Source organism: Polypterus senegalus, chromosome 11, assembly GCF_016835505.1.
Source record: "Polypterus senegalus isolate Bchr_013 chromosome 11, ASM1683550v1, whole genome shotgun sequence".
In the NCBI taxonomy this organism is placed as follows: domain Eukaryota; kingdom Metazoa; phylum Chordata; class Cladistia; order Polypteriformes; family Polypteridae; genus Polypterus; species Polypterus senegalus.
Window position 1 is genome coordinate 80,168,430 of NC_053164.1, and position 15,275 is coordinate 80,183,704.

Below are 15,275 nucleotides of genomic sequence, written 5' to 3' on the forward strand. Positions count from 1 at the left end.
GCATTAAAAAATTTAATTGAGATATTAAATAATGTCTTGAGGATTTCAGCTAGGAAACACATTGTTTTATCTGCAGAAGTACCAGTAATTAAAATAAATTAAGCTGTGCAGGTTATATTTTGTTGAAGAGATTTTTAGGGCAGATCCATGCTACTATTCATACAGAGTTTAAATTTCAGTAAACTAAAATTAAATATGTTTAAAAGAAGAGCAAATAAATGCAGAAAGAAAACTATGTCAAAAAGTGTAATTCTGTCTGGTTATGTTTTAAAGAACACAGGAAGCTGAAGCTTCTTACATGCTGTCAGAAGCTTCAGCTGTGAATTAAGCGCAGATCACTTCCTGAAACACTTTTTCATTTTTATTATTTCATACTATGTGACTACTAATTGTGCTGAAATGAAAATAATCCCATACAAGATTTTGTGATATGCTTAGAGGCAGGTTGTACTGTCTAAAAGGTTCTTCTGAAATCTGAGTCACTATGGAAAAGTAGTATCTGACAAAAATATAACAAAAATGGCACATTATCAGCAAGTAAGTTCCAGTTAAAAAAGCAATATTATAAACCATACCAACCAGGTACTGAAGAAAATATTTAATCTTTTATATATAAATGAAATTCCACATTTTGTAAACTGTAACTTAATTGCACACAACAGACCCATTCAGGAAATACAACAAAGATCTGTTTGAACATCTGATTTGTGGCAGTTTTGTAAGTACCTACAGATATAATCATTAATAGAAATTATTTCTTGTGCAGTGCTAAATGATATTAAAAATAATGTTTAAATTGCTACTGCAAAGGCACTTTCAAATTCATTTCCTTGCAACAGAAAAATGTAAAATTAAGCAGTATTAATTTCTTTGACAAATGTAAATTAATCTCACTTAATGCATGGATTTCTTGTAGAGTAATGCTGTAGCAGGCTTCATAAAAACATACATGGTTCTATTAAAAATGTATGGGCTATGCTGCAACATGCTCTTTTTTTGTGCCAAAAGAAACGAGTACCTTACCCCCTGCATTCTCTAAGCTGTCACATTAATACCCTGTGGCACATTGTCTTTTGTGTAAGTGTCGGAGGAAACATAAGATTGTTCATTTATTTCTTAGTAAGAAAACGAAGGACGACTTTCAATATTTTTGGAAAAGTGGTAAAGTACAGAAGGGATAGAGAAAGAAAGGCTATTTTTATATTTAAAGTAGTTTTCATGTACTGGTTTGCTTTTTTTTTTTTAAAGTGAAAACAGGAATACACTTCTTAGAGCAGATTCCCAGGAGCTGAAAGAAACAGGTGTATAAAAATAGGCATACCTAACATTAGTATACGCAATCACATACACACACACATGCAAGCTTCAGTTTTTCATTTTCACAGAAATCAGCCAAAATGCATTCCCAAAACAGGACACTGCAAGCAAACCAACCACAAAGGAAGCAGATGAGTCTGGAAGAGGTGAAGCGAGCTAGAGCAATGATTTCTGGATGACTGCAACTCCAATCATGTCTGTGCAAAAGGTTCACCTCATTATTTCCCTAGAGAGAGGTTTTATTAAGATCTTGAAGAAATAATCAGCGTGGAGCGATAACTATCCATCAGTTAAAAGTGATGGAGATCTTTGAAGAACTCAAAAAGACAACCAGATGTAATTTATACTATTGGATAAAGATGTCATAATGGCAGCATAAGGTATAAATTAACTTCCACCAAAATTCTGCTTTATGAACATAACTGACTGAAAAATTGTAGTAAAACTAAACAAGTTATATGAAAACCTAAGAGAATAGGATAATATGAGCATGAAATCATAAAATAATAGAGGTCTTTTGAATTATTAAATTATAAACTCGTGTAACTACAAAAAAGCAAAATCTTGACAAAATTGGGATATATTCTTTTAGAAATCATTTTAGCTGACACAACAGTGACAATGAGCGCTATAGTAAGTGATAGTAACTGCTCACACCAGAAAGCATGCTATTAGCAATATGAATGAAATAGAGTGGATCAAGTAAAAAGACACAAACTAGGGAAACAAATCCTGCACCACAAATTTTGAAAACTAGATTATAAAAAGGCATCAAACTGTGAAAGCTCATAATGTTCTGATTTACAAATTATCAATGACAATAAGACTTGTCAGAAACAAAACCAGAAGACCAAAAAGTAGTTAATAAAGATAATCTGACAAAGAAAGCTTGCTAGAGAAAAAAAAAATAAGGCATTTCCACTAAACCAAATGCTAAAATTAGCTAAAAAGACTACCTATTAGATTAACTGAGCCACACACACACACACCAAAGCACTCAGGAGGGAATTTCCTCCATAGTTATAAAATAACATTAGACTGTATGTCTTATGTTTACCGCTGCCAAATCAAATTTGAAATTATTGTTCCTGGAGAACTTAGTATACTGCAAAAAGAGTCTTATATTCAAACGGCTTTTCTTATCTTTTGTTGACTACTAAATACAGGATATACAAGTAAAATATGAAAATAATACACTTCACCAAATGTCTTTTGGCACATTCCTGAACAGAGGTGAAGTAATAGACAAGCAGAGAAACCTTAATTGTGATCTCCTTATATTGCTAGTTGTTAATGAACTCTGGATGATTAAGCATGTTTACTATTGAATAAAATAATTGTTAAAGCTAATTTACAGTCTCTTCATTCTGCCCATTGAGAGAAACAATACAACAGATTCAAACCAATTTGTGACGCCTCTACATAAAAGCTCTTTTGAGGAAATGCTGTTTCAAAATAAACTTTTAAGAATTACTTTAAAACTATAAAAATTAATGTAACACCGGTGATCTTTCTGTGTAGTGGTATAATGAGAAAGGCATCACTAGTGACAGAACAATGATTCAGAACTTAATACATTTTTACTTTTGTTGTGAACACTTGCCTGCAAAGACGACAGCTAGGCAGATAATTGTAATGAATTTATAACAGCTTAAATTTTTGTTTGTCTCTCTTATCCAGTATCATATGGAAATTTATCAGCTTGAACATTTATGAATAAATATGGATAGATAAATTATTTCCAGGTGTGTCCTTTGTTCACAGAAAAGGTTTCTGCATAAAAAGTTAACTACTACTCTACTGTAAAAGAGAGCCAGGGTAGCAAACAAAGGAAGATCGTTTACAAATGAGAAATAATCAATGAGTGTGTGAAGCCTGGTTGGTTACTTACTAGTTTACTAATCAAAGTACTCTTATCTCATGCATTATTGCTCCCCAAAAACACCGCGAGGCAATTACTTCACAAAGGTATAATACATTTTTCTTTTTAAAATTTAAAAAGTAAGGTTGAACCTGGAGTACAAAACATGTAACCACAATGATAATAATAAAAAATAAACACAAGAAAATCCATTCCAGAACACAGAAAGTGTGACTGCAGAAAACAAATGTAACTTATGTAAATGTAAGGCATCTGCTATATTGAGCTTGAAAATGTTAACAAGATAGTACTGTTAAGCACTGCAATTTCTATTCCAAAACAGCTGCCAAGGCAAATTTAACAAGACGACAGCCCTTCAACCCTAGATCTGTGAAAAACCTCAGGATGATTGCCTGCATATAACATTTACTGAAAATCAGTTCTATCTGCAATCTACTGTGTCAGCACAGTGTGAAATTATAGAAAAAAAATACTAGCTTTGCATAGTGTTGATTAATAGACAGTAAAAATTGTTACATATTCTATTGCTTTATTACATGCATTGTAAATAAAAATAGTAAAAACAATCACGAAAAATTAGCAAAACATAGTAGGGAGGAAGGAAGAGACAGTGGTCAAAGAAAACAAGAGTCACTTCCCACTATGAAGAGAACACTGCAGGTTTGACATGTCGAAAGGCAAAGAAATCCACTGTTAACACTACAAAATAAGAAGAGGCAGCATGCCTGGGCCAGGAGCCACACACAGTTTCAGTGTACTCTGAAATTAAAGCATAGAGCAAATTAACAATTGGAGATCTGGATAATGCACAGCCATTAAGCTGTGGATGAAACTGTTGAATTGTGAGGTACAAGCTATTGATTATTATAAATTTGTCTTGTGATTCTGTCAGTCTCCTCCAGTTTCAAAGTTTCTTTTGATGATGTTGGAAACAGTGTAAAAAAACAGTTTTAAAAGTGTAGTACTCATAGATACCTACACTTTTAAAAGTTATAATGGTCTGTCTGCCTTCCTTTGTCAATTGCCTTTTTCTCACCAATATGTTATCAATATACAGTGAAATGTTCTCTAAATACTGCTTAAGAGGGTGTAGTAAGTAGCACAGTTTGTTTCAACACTTCTTTTATAGAGACAGGGGATTGGTAAGTAATTAACAAAAGCAGGGACAACTGTAGGAAATGCTTGTATCAATTTTCAAAGCTTAACTAATTTCCATTGCTACAGAAAAGCTGTAAGTTGTTAACCCATTACATATTCACTGAAAAAGGCCTTTTGGTATAACTCTGAAAATTACATCATTTTTAGTTTTTGTTAACCTGTACTTTTTTTAAACTCTTGAAATTTGCAGTTTACCATTTCAGATAATTCACAGGATTTTAATTGCATAAATTTTAATAAACCAGGAAAAATGGAGGTGTTCTAAAAGTTGAGTAGTAATATATGTGTGCATATACATTCAGGTCTTGCTTAGCATACAGTAATTATATACAACTACAATGATATTAATATGAATAATATTTATATTATTACAAGACGAGTGTTTGTTGTGATAGACTTGGCATGTGATTCACTGAGAATGTCCTATTACTTTACTTATATATCAAGAGGAACAGTACCAATTATACTGACGTAGACCTAAGAGGAAAGAAAAGCAACAGCAAAGTGAAAATGTGCTTAGATAATGGATCCTAGCTAAATAAAGTAGCCACTACACAAAGCAATATACAGTATAAAGTAAACAAAATGCTAGTTTCTAAGTCATGAGCTGGGAGTGTCTGTAAGAAGAATGTGACAGTCACTATGGTAAAATCTTCTGGATTTTCTGAAGCTGGTTATACAAATATCTGGTAATAACAACAATAGAAGGCTGATCTTCAGGATTCAAATAAACACCAGAATTTATGTCTACCCAGAAATCAAAAGGTAACAATATAAGTTATTAAGGATCCAGTCCCAGACATGGCATAGAAAAGAAAAGATGACTAATAAAACAAAACTATGTTATTATTAAATAAATTAAGAAACTTAATATTAATATTGATCTGGGAGTTCAAAAGACTTAAAATGATTCAACATAGTAATGTAGCTATAAAAGGTGATTGCTGATGATCATTGAGAGTGTAAAACTGTCTTAGCAAAATATAGTAAAATAATCACAGAACTAAGAATTCTAACAATTTTGCATTCAAATTTCATTAAGAACCACAAAACAATTTTGTTTGTGTCAACCCCCCCCAATAACAGACATGTTCTAAAAATTATTGCAACATTGCAAGCAATCAACTTTAAACAACAGGAAACCCATGTTGCACAAACAAATCAATGCCTTTGATAAAGAATGGTTTCAAGTGAATTGCTGCAAATGCACATTTAGTGAAACTATCAAGAAACAGAGATGTTGGATATGGTTGGAATCATGCTTCACCACATTTTACATACACAGACACACAGTGAGTCCAGAAACATCTTCTTTGACAGTTTTTGCTGCACACCTTTTGAAGGAGTAGTTTTGCATTCCTTACTAGAATCTGACACCAAGATGTTGAATTTTGGTTCCACATGGTTCCGCCATTTTGGTAGCACAGGGAAGTGTAGCACCTTACTATGTCAAATATTAGTGTTTACATCTTTTGTAAGTATATATGTGTTAAGAAATACTTAAATAAATAAAACAAGTGTTATTTGTAATTTTTTCTGTGTGGTGTCATATTAATGTAATGTCTTTCTTTTTCCCATATTAGGTTTTCTCCTAGGCTCTACAGCAACATCAAGTACTTGACATGGCCCCTCCTCCTCCTGCCAATAAACCTCATGTCTGCATGTCAGCTATTGTAATCATGTCTACCATGGCAGCTATGGATGTTTATCTAGTTGAACAGAATTTGGGACCAAAGAAGATTGGAGTGTGCATTATGGTGCTAGTGGGGGATCTGTGTTTCCTTATTGTCCTGAGATATGTGGCTGTATGGGTGGGTGCTGAAGTAAGAACAGCAAAAAGGGGATATGCGATGATCCTTTGGTTCCTGTATATTTTTGTGCTGGAGATCAAACTTTATTTTATCTATCAGAATTACAAATCAGACAAGCGAGTTCCGGATCCCTTAGCAAGAAAAACTCTTACATTACTTCTTTCCATTTGCATCCCATCACTTTTTATCATCCTGGTAGCAACTGACCACATGGAATACGTCCGTGCCTTTCGCAAAAAGGAGGACCTGAGAAACCGTCTTTTTTGGGTAGTTATAGATCTCTTAGATGTTCTTGATATTCAAGCTAACCTCTGGGAACCACAAAAAAAAGGTCTGCCTTTGTGGGTGGAAGGACTGATGTTTTTTTACTGTTACATCTTGCTCCTGATCCTTCCTTGTGTTTCCCTGAGTGAAATCAGCATGCAGGGAGAAAATATCATTCCTCACAAGATGATGGTTTATCCAGTCCTAAGCTTGGTCACAATCAACATTGTGACACTCTTTATCCGTGGTGGAAATATGCTTTGGTATCAGGATCCAAGAGTATCTACTGTATTTCTTGGGAAGAATGTCCTGGCAATCATAATCAAGACCTGCACAGTACTCCAGTATCAACGGCACCTTATGGATGCTTCTCAAGGAATGGGATCCGAACTTAATCAGAATTCTCTAAGCCAGAACAATACAAACCCGGGCTCCCTCACAGTTTCGCATAACCAGACACCAAATCATACTCTTTCAAATGGGGATAACTCAGAAGACTCTATTGGCCCCTCGTTCATTTCTAGGGAAATGTAGACTCTGTATTTCCTGATCACTGCTGAGAAGAGACATACTACAAGGCTTTCATTTATAGTACTACACTTTTTCCTCTTGGTATCACAAGTAAGAGTGTACTGGCAAAGTCCAGTATGTTCACTGGTCAACAAATTATGAACTACTCAAAAAAGATTCTAAACATCAGTATCTGTACTATGTTACTAACTTTACAATTAAAAGGAATATGGAATTTCTACAAAGATAAGTGATAAATATATTCAGTATCCTAATAATCATTACAAACAATCAAAAACAATGAATATACGACTAAAATGCAAAATATAATCATTGTAATTTATGATTTTCAGATTCTTTGTCCTTAAGAGAGACAGAATATAAGTGTATTTTTTTGCAAGAAAAACAAAAACACCTCAAATGAAATTGGAAAAAGATTTAGAAAAACTGACTATAGTAGGTAACTTTAACTGGAATTCTGTTCAACTCTGTGATAACATTAGTATTTAGAAATGTACTTTAAAATGTGTAATTATTGCATTTAAAGGGCTTCATGGGATCACTAAGCATTTCATTAAGGACAGTTTAATGACAAGCTATGCAAAAAACCCTGCAAAAGACTAACTTATGCTCATCAAAGCTAAGAATAAATGAATGAAACAATGCCCATTAAATGCACAGAGGGATTTGTTTCACACTTCTTTAAATGGGTTCTGTTTTCCCAGAACACAATTATCAAAAAAGGCCATTATGGGTCTCAATATTGCACTTCAGTCATAGAAGTGGTCAAATCCATACTGTGACCTTTTGATTACTGAACAATGTCTTACCCCATCAATACACTGCTGCCTTTTATCACCAAGTTTAAGTAGAGATGCAAAACACAAATGCAGCAGTAAAACAAGAATGACAAATACCAACCAAATCTACTTTTCTAAATATTACCTAACTGGTCCCAATTAACATATAAAGACAAAACCTTAAACTATATTTTAACCAGTAACACAGACTTTGAATTAGGCAAGCAGTCTGTCATTTAAAGATAAACCAAAGCAGAGTCTAATCACTCATGTACTGTAATGCCAAGTGAGAGGAACACAGATACTGTACTATTCCTGTGTCTTGTAAATGGACAGAATACACTTTCTCCAGCACTAACAGTTTCACGAGCCTCCAGTCTCAAAGCAGTACAAGAACACTGTTTTTAAACCCTCTAAAAAGGTAAAATTTCAAGATTTCATCTTCTACTCTCAAGAGACTACCAAAAAATGTAAATGATGGGCACTAACTTTAGAAGCCCTTAAACAATTCTAAAATCTATCTTGGGATAAAACTATTTCAGGTGTAGTTATTGATTTTATTGTATACTTCTCAATACAGTATATGTTAGGAATTTGGCTGATGTGCAATTGCAGAAAGAGCACTATTCATTGTTTATGCCCTGTTCCAAATATATTTTTAATGATGGTCTTTAAATTAACTGGGACACCTGACATACCCTAGGGTTAAATTATAATATTATGTGTATAAGTGCTGACAGAGAATTCATAAATGTGAGAATTTTTCCTATTTGTGCAGCTTAAGGTATGTAAATATTGTACTATTGCCTTGAAGGCAGCATTTCTAGCTTGTTTATCCTAAAGGTTTGTCTGTGTGTTGTTCTTTATTTATTTTCGTAACTGAATAATGTCATTGATTTAAGATAAATGTTTTGATCAGAATTTTGTAGCATTTTGTTTATGTACTTGTCTATTCTTAAAAGTTTTAAATGCTTTTATTATTGTATTCATCCCATAAAAACTAAGATGCCAGTCTTCTGGTTCATCGTCTGTCATTTAAATAAAAACTAGTAACTCTGGTTGTAGAAAACAAAAGCAGTGAATCCTATGTATTCAGCGCCCTATAAAGCAATCTGTTTCTCAGGCTGAGCTGGCACACAGTGAGCAATTATCATCTGAAAGGTAATGCCTGCAATTATCAGTTAGAATTTTCTTGCAGGGCACACATCAACCTTTTTCTGCAGATGTGAGGGCTTATTGTTACAAACTGCTGAAATGTGGTTTATTCTGTGAATAAAGAACTAGACAAAATAGTCCACTTACTGCAGAATCTTGCCACAGCTACTATTACCACTGTAGAGTGCTGAAACTCTACTTTGTTTAATTTCCTTCTTTTAAACTGTAATGTGTCTAGGGTTTTGTAACTATACAAACTCTCTGGGAGTTTTGACGCCAGAAATGGGCCTAATTCAGTTACAAGAAGTGCACTTGTCTTCATTTTAAATCTTTTATTTAGGTTTGCATATGTTATCTTGTCATCATATAGAATAATGTAACAAATTTAGTAGCAGGAGACTGGTTAAATTTCACATCTGTCAAAATCTGAGTATTTTGTAAAGAGGCTAAAATATGTTTACATCAAATTTTTTAAAAAGTGTTCTAGACTTAAAGTGCTGTTTTTGATGTGATGTGCATGTAATGTCCCCCATCTTAATTAGTGGTAATGACCGTACTGAGATGGCTCATTTATGTATATACTCCATGGATGACTTCACTTAAAGAAAACACCTGCATTTTATATACTTCCACCTACTAAAGTTTGCACAGGAAGAAATATTGCCATGATTTAACATCAATATAAAGAAGACTGAAAATTGCCATATAGTGTCATAAATGATTTATACTAAAGTTTGCAGAGACTTGGGAGACTCACTAGCTTTGCTGAAGTATAGACACAGCATAGACTTCAGGCTAATATCATTGTGCTTTCTTTATTTTCGTTTTTTGGACAAGTCTGCTATCTGCATCTTTCTGTAAATACAATGTTTTTATTATGATATTATTTGAGATGCTTGTTTTTTAAAGAATGCCAAGGGTCTTTGCAGCCATTTAAAATGACAATGTCCCTTTGAACCAAATCCTTGTGTGTGTATGCAGTAAAGGAATAGTTGTGGGGTTTTTGGATCAAAGTGATTTGTGTGAGCTGAGCTGCTCTTATAATAATAAGAGATACTTCATGGGTAAAAGTGGAAGCCTAGAGCACTAAAAAAGTTAATGAAGGTGGTTAGTTGATATTTTGCAGATAATAATCCTTTCCCAGGTAAAGCTTGGGGCTTTAAACATTACCATTTTAATACTCCATGGAAAGAGACACATAGGAAGGCCTATGGGTATTAAAAACTTATTACTACAGGTTAAACGTTAAAATGTACGTAGCAAGTGGTTTCTGGGAAAAGTCAGATGAAAGCCACATAGGTTAGAAAGGCAAAGTTGGATGGAAGCACCTGAAAGTTTTGTTGCAATACACATAGATCCATATAGCAAGTACTACTAGCACTTACTGTAGGTAGGAATGGAAAAAGTTTCACTACTGCTAACATATGCAGAGCTGGATTATAATGCATGGAGTGTGTGAAACTTTAATCCATGGCAAGCACAGGTGCATAGAAATCGAGAAAAAGACACACAATCTGCAGTAAAACAGCCATATTCTTTAAATATCTAATGACATTTGAAAAAAAAGAAACAAAAAGTATGAGAAACATTTTTATCCTAAAACGATGACACTAAAGTAACTTTAAAGCTATGTTGTACTTCACAGCTAATTGTTATTATATTTTTTATATTTTTAAATATAAATACTATGAATTAAAACTCTGAATAGATCTTCAGCCTCTCGACTAAGGAATAAGCTCAAGACTTTAAATCCTGATGCTCCTACAGTCTCCTGGGTCATGCATTACCTGACCAACAGACAACAGTTCGTGAGGCTCAGAAACTGTATGTCAGAATTGGTGGTGTGAAATACTGGAGAACCTCAGGGAACGGTCCTGTCTCCCTTCCTGTTTACCCTCTACACAACAGACGTCCAGCATAATACAAGTGTTTGCCATCTACAGAAATTCTCAGATGACTCCTCCATCATAGGCTGCATTAATAATGGAGATGAGTCAGAGTACAGGAAAGTTATGGAGGACTTAGTCTTGTGGTGCAGGGACAACAACCTGTAACTCAGCATCAGCAAGACAAAAGAACTGGTAGTGGACTTCCGGCATGCCAAGGAGCCTCTGAGACCAGTCACCATTCAGAAGGAGGATGTGGAAGTGGTGCAGAACTACAAGTAACTGGGAGTTCACATAAAAAAAACAAAATGAATTGGTCTGACAGCACAGTGGTGCTGTACAAGAACTTGTGCTTGCTAAGGAGACTCAGGTCTTTTGATGTATGCAGCAAGCTAGTGGAAATATTCTATTAGCACATAGTAGCCAGAGTAGCTGCAGTCTTCTGGGGAAGCAACCATGCTCAAAAGAAGCACAAAGCCTGAACAAACTTATCAGGAAAGCTTCATCATAAGGTAAACCATGGACACGCTAGAAGCTGTTGTGGAAAAGAAGATGATGGCAATTAGATGCCATTGTGAAAAATTTTCTCCAATCCCTCTAGAAGGCATGCTCTTTGAGCGCTATTAGCCACAGGCTCATTCCACCATGATGTGCTAAGAAGCACATCGGGGGGTCTTTTCTGCCCACTGCTATCAGGCATTGTAATGCTTCCAACTGAAGTACTGAAGTTTATTTTTATTTATTTATCGACTGACTGTATTATCTGTCCTGTGAGTCTGTATTCTGTTTTTTTATGTTTCTGCTGCAGTAGGCATCTGAATTCCACATGGGATTAATAAAGTTTATCAAATCTAATTTAATAAAGAAAATTCTTTTTTCTAGTTTGAAATAGTATACTGTATAGCATAACTTTCCCAATGAGTTATATAAAGTGGATAGTATTCTTCCAGTTCAGCAAAGTAAATTTTTTTATTCTGTAATCTGGTAGAGAATATTGCAAAAGCATAATATAATAATAATAATATAGCATAATGTTAAGTCATCTGATATTACTCCACATATTTCTGTTAAAGTATTAGGAGTGATTTTAAATGAAAGTCTATGAAACAGACATGGGACCTAGTGATGTGGACCCTTGATGTCATCACTCAAAGGTTGAATCTTGCCCTGAGTATATTTTAGACATCTCTGAAGATGTTGTCATGGATCTTCATTCAAACTAGCCAGTAGCTCCACAGGGAAGTCAAGATGAAAGATGACAGCTGTTGGATAGTTTTCTGTTTTGTATACAAAAGAAAAAGTGTGTCGTTGGAAGATTACATTTCAACCTTAAGAGTTCAAAGGATACAAATTCATGATACATACAAAGATCTGTACATGTCATAATACTTAGTGACTTTTATTAACCAAATAATGCATGGGTTAAAAAAGGCTAAAATATGTGATCATCCATTTTAAATTCTAGATTTTTCATTCTTCTGCTTCTTCATGTTCCTAGGCAAACAGACTATTTTGCATATCACTTTTCATTACCATAGAAACCATTAGGCAAATAATATTACAATATGAATAATTCTAATCCAACAATTTCAGAAGTGCTCACATAATGGTAGAAAAGTTTTAAATAAGTTGTTAATGACTCGGCTCAAGTATTTTGGTGTTGTCAAAAATCAAAAATGAAGAATCAAAATTTTAATTACAACACTTTTTATTTAATTTTAATCACTGTTAATAAAATTAAAGAAAGTTTTCCTAACTTAGTATGAAAAGATCTATTTGCTGAAAATTTTAGAAAATATTCACAGCAACCTATTTTGTCAATACTTAATTACAGCAATAAATAATTCAATAATTTTGCCCCTTTGTTAGAACCTAATTTTTTTCCTTATGTTCCATCTGCATTTGAGCTCTAAAGAAATGTTTTATGGCTTTGTGGTTTGCATTTCACTGCGGGTGTGAGGGGTTAAAGACACACATGTTATAGTTTTGCCCTTCACTACTGTAGTACTGTTTAATATTTGGAATGTTTTAACAGTTACGTTTGTTGTGATAATAATTAGAAAAAGTGTGAGCATCAGTAGGCCATGCGCCCTAGGAACCAGGTTACCCAAACTATTCTATAACATTTCAGTAATTATTTACCACTCAAAAATCATATAATGATGATCTTTCTCATTATAAAATAGGTCATTACAATAGCAATTGATGAGAATAATGCATAATTAATTAAATTAATTAATAAATTACAGTATTTGCAATAATTCTCAAGATATTATTAAAAAATCATTTGAGGGTTTCTCTAGAGTGCCTCTTTCTCTTGCAAGATTTGGCTCAAAAAGTAATCAGCATACTGGCATCTCGTATCAGGGTTAAGTTTCAAGTTTGGTATTTTTCCATCCAGCCATTTTAGCTCTAGACCGTCCTCAAGAAATTGTGGCACACTCAGACAGATACACACCCATCATCGAGATATTGATGGTTTCGGTATCAAGGGACCCTAAAACGTTAAGATCCGTCGAAAACAGGAGATCGAAATTTTTGACAAATCTAAAGCTTTTCCTTCTCCCCCATAGACAATACGCTTTGGAGGGGGAGGGTGCAAAGCAAAAATTATCAAAAAACACAAGTCAAGCCAAGTGTTTACGAAAACCTCTTTTTTAACAGGTCAGCAGTACAATATGCCAATGATGAAAGTCTTCTTATCTGGCTCCTTTGACCTAGCTTTAAACTGCTTGTGTCCTTCAGTTTGCAGCAGAAATAAAAAAAAAAAATTTTTCCACAGAAAATGTCTAATTCACTATTAGAAATATACTGAAATTGTTTTAGTTGTGAAAATTAAAATTACACAAATGTAATATTTTGCCACTTAAAGGAAAAATTCTAAATCGTGAAATGTTTTATATGTTTTTCCTGTGTAAAAAAAATCTTATGTATAGACATATAAATAGAACAACATTCATTTATTACAGCAATGCTTAATTAAATAAGGCAACTTAAACTACACTAAAGAAATCAATACATTACTCCTTAAAAAAAGAGAACATATGCATCACATCTCTGGTTAACTGTTTAATCTGCACAGATGATGAAACTGACCTCTTTAAATCTACCCAGCTTTCACCTTATATCAGGGCAAAGTGTAACAGACTTAAGAATAGCAGACTCACACGAAATCAGTGGGCTTCATCAACAACACGCAAAGGAAGCTTGAACCTAAGTGAATATGACAACTAGTATTAATATTGTTTTTCTTCTGTATTCACACTTATTATAACTGACACAAACATTTTAATCCTCTAGTCTATGTGGCTACTTCTGGTACAGTGTATTCATTAACTGCACTCTGAACGTTTTATTGTACTTCACAAGTAATGAACTTTACAAAATGACTTGTCAACTGAGTGTGGGAGGTGGGGGGAACTTGATAATAATGGGCATCATAGGGAAATAGAGAAGATTCAGCCTGCTTCAGATTCAGAATCTTAACAGCTAAGAGACACCATATATAGTACAGTACATTATTACATTGCTGTGAAGTTCGAATGCCCATGTGGGTATTATAAGGAGTACTTGCAAAATGGCATAGAAATAAGGTTGGTACACACCACATAGCTAAGAACATGTGTTTATTGACAACCTTGGATTTTTGTAGGAGATGTGAGAGCTGAGGTCGAAAAACAACAAGATAAACACCAATTTAAGCTTAAAAGCAATTTCTTTAATATTTATTCTTGGTGAGCTAGAGAGACTGCCCAAGCTCAGCCAACTGATTTGAGTTCGGGCAGACTAGCCTAAAAGGAAAAATGTTCTCTCTTTTATCACCTAGCTTGTTCATTAACCAAAGGAGAACAGAAAAAAACTAACAGTTCATTGTGAGGTCATAAATAGATTAGGGTTGCATCTTAATTTATGACATACAGGAGTATGGAAAACAAAGCAGTTCCAGGCACTTGCATTTTCTAAAGAATGCGTCCTTCAAGTAGATACACACAAACCCAATTTAAGCAGTTTTCTTAAAGTTCATTTAAGAAAATTGCATTAGTTATAAAGAGATTACATTCTTATAGCTTTAATATATTTATTAGATTATATTTGTTTGGTTAGATTAATAATCCTTATTTATTAATTCATAAATTACATTTTTGTCTTATATTTTTAAGCAAGAGTGAAGAAAACGATCACATTGATTTATAATATTACAGGGTGTTCTGTTAATATCAAGAGGTTAGAATGTAAGCCAGTCTCATATTCTGTGCATAAACATATTTCCTTTACCACCTAAATGAAGATCAAATCATATAGAAGTATAAAATCATATAGTTCTCTGCAGCATGATTAATACAAAATACAGTCATTGGTATTTTGTGAGTTAAATACTTATAATCATCTGCAGTGGGCTGGCGCCCTGGGGTCTGCTTCTTGCCTTGCACCCTGTGTTGGTTGGGATTGGCTCCAGCAGAACCCCGCAACCCTGCAGTTAGGATATATCAGA

General features: G+C 33.9%; 2 protein-coding genes across 7 annotated transcripts in view; one reads left to right on the forward strand and one right to left on the reverse strand.

The window, feature by feature from the left end:
* The window catches only part of tmem265 (transmembrane protein 265), a 51,452-nt gene extending 44,209 nt beyond the window's left edge, over positions 1 to 7,243 (forward strand). For 5 of the 6 annotated variants that reach the window (XM_039769136.1, XM_039769138.1, XM_039769139.1 and 2 more), the window contains one exon: positions 5,941 to 7,243. In XM_039769136.1, coding sequence (XP_039625070.1) covers positions 5,980 to 6,966 — 987 coding nt within the window. In that variant the 5' untranslated portion in view covers positions 5,941 to 5,979 and the 3' untranslated portion in view covers positions 6,967 to 7,243. Of the gene's footprint in view, positions 1 to 5,747; positions 5,832 to 5,940 lie in introns of those variants that run through there. The other variant, XM_039769142.1, reaches the window with a different exon arrangement.
* Positions 1 to 15,275, reverse strand: part of mrpl11 (mitochondrial ribosomal protein L11) — a 404,609-nt gene that overhangs the window by 314,580 nt on the left and 74,754 nt on the right. The window lies entirely within an intron of this gene.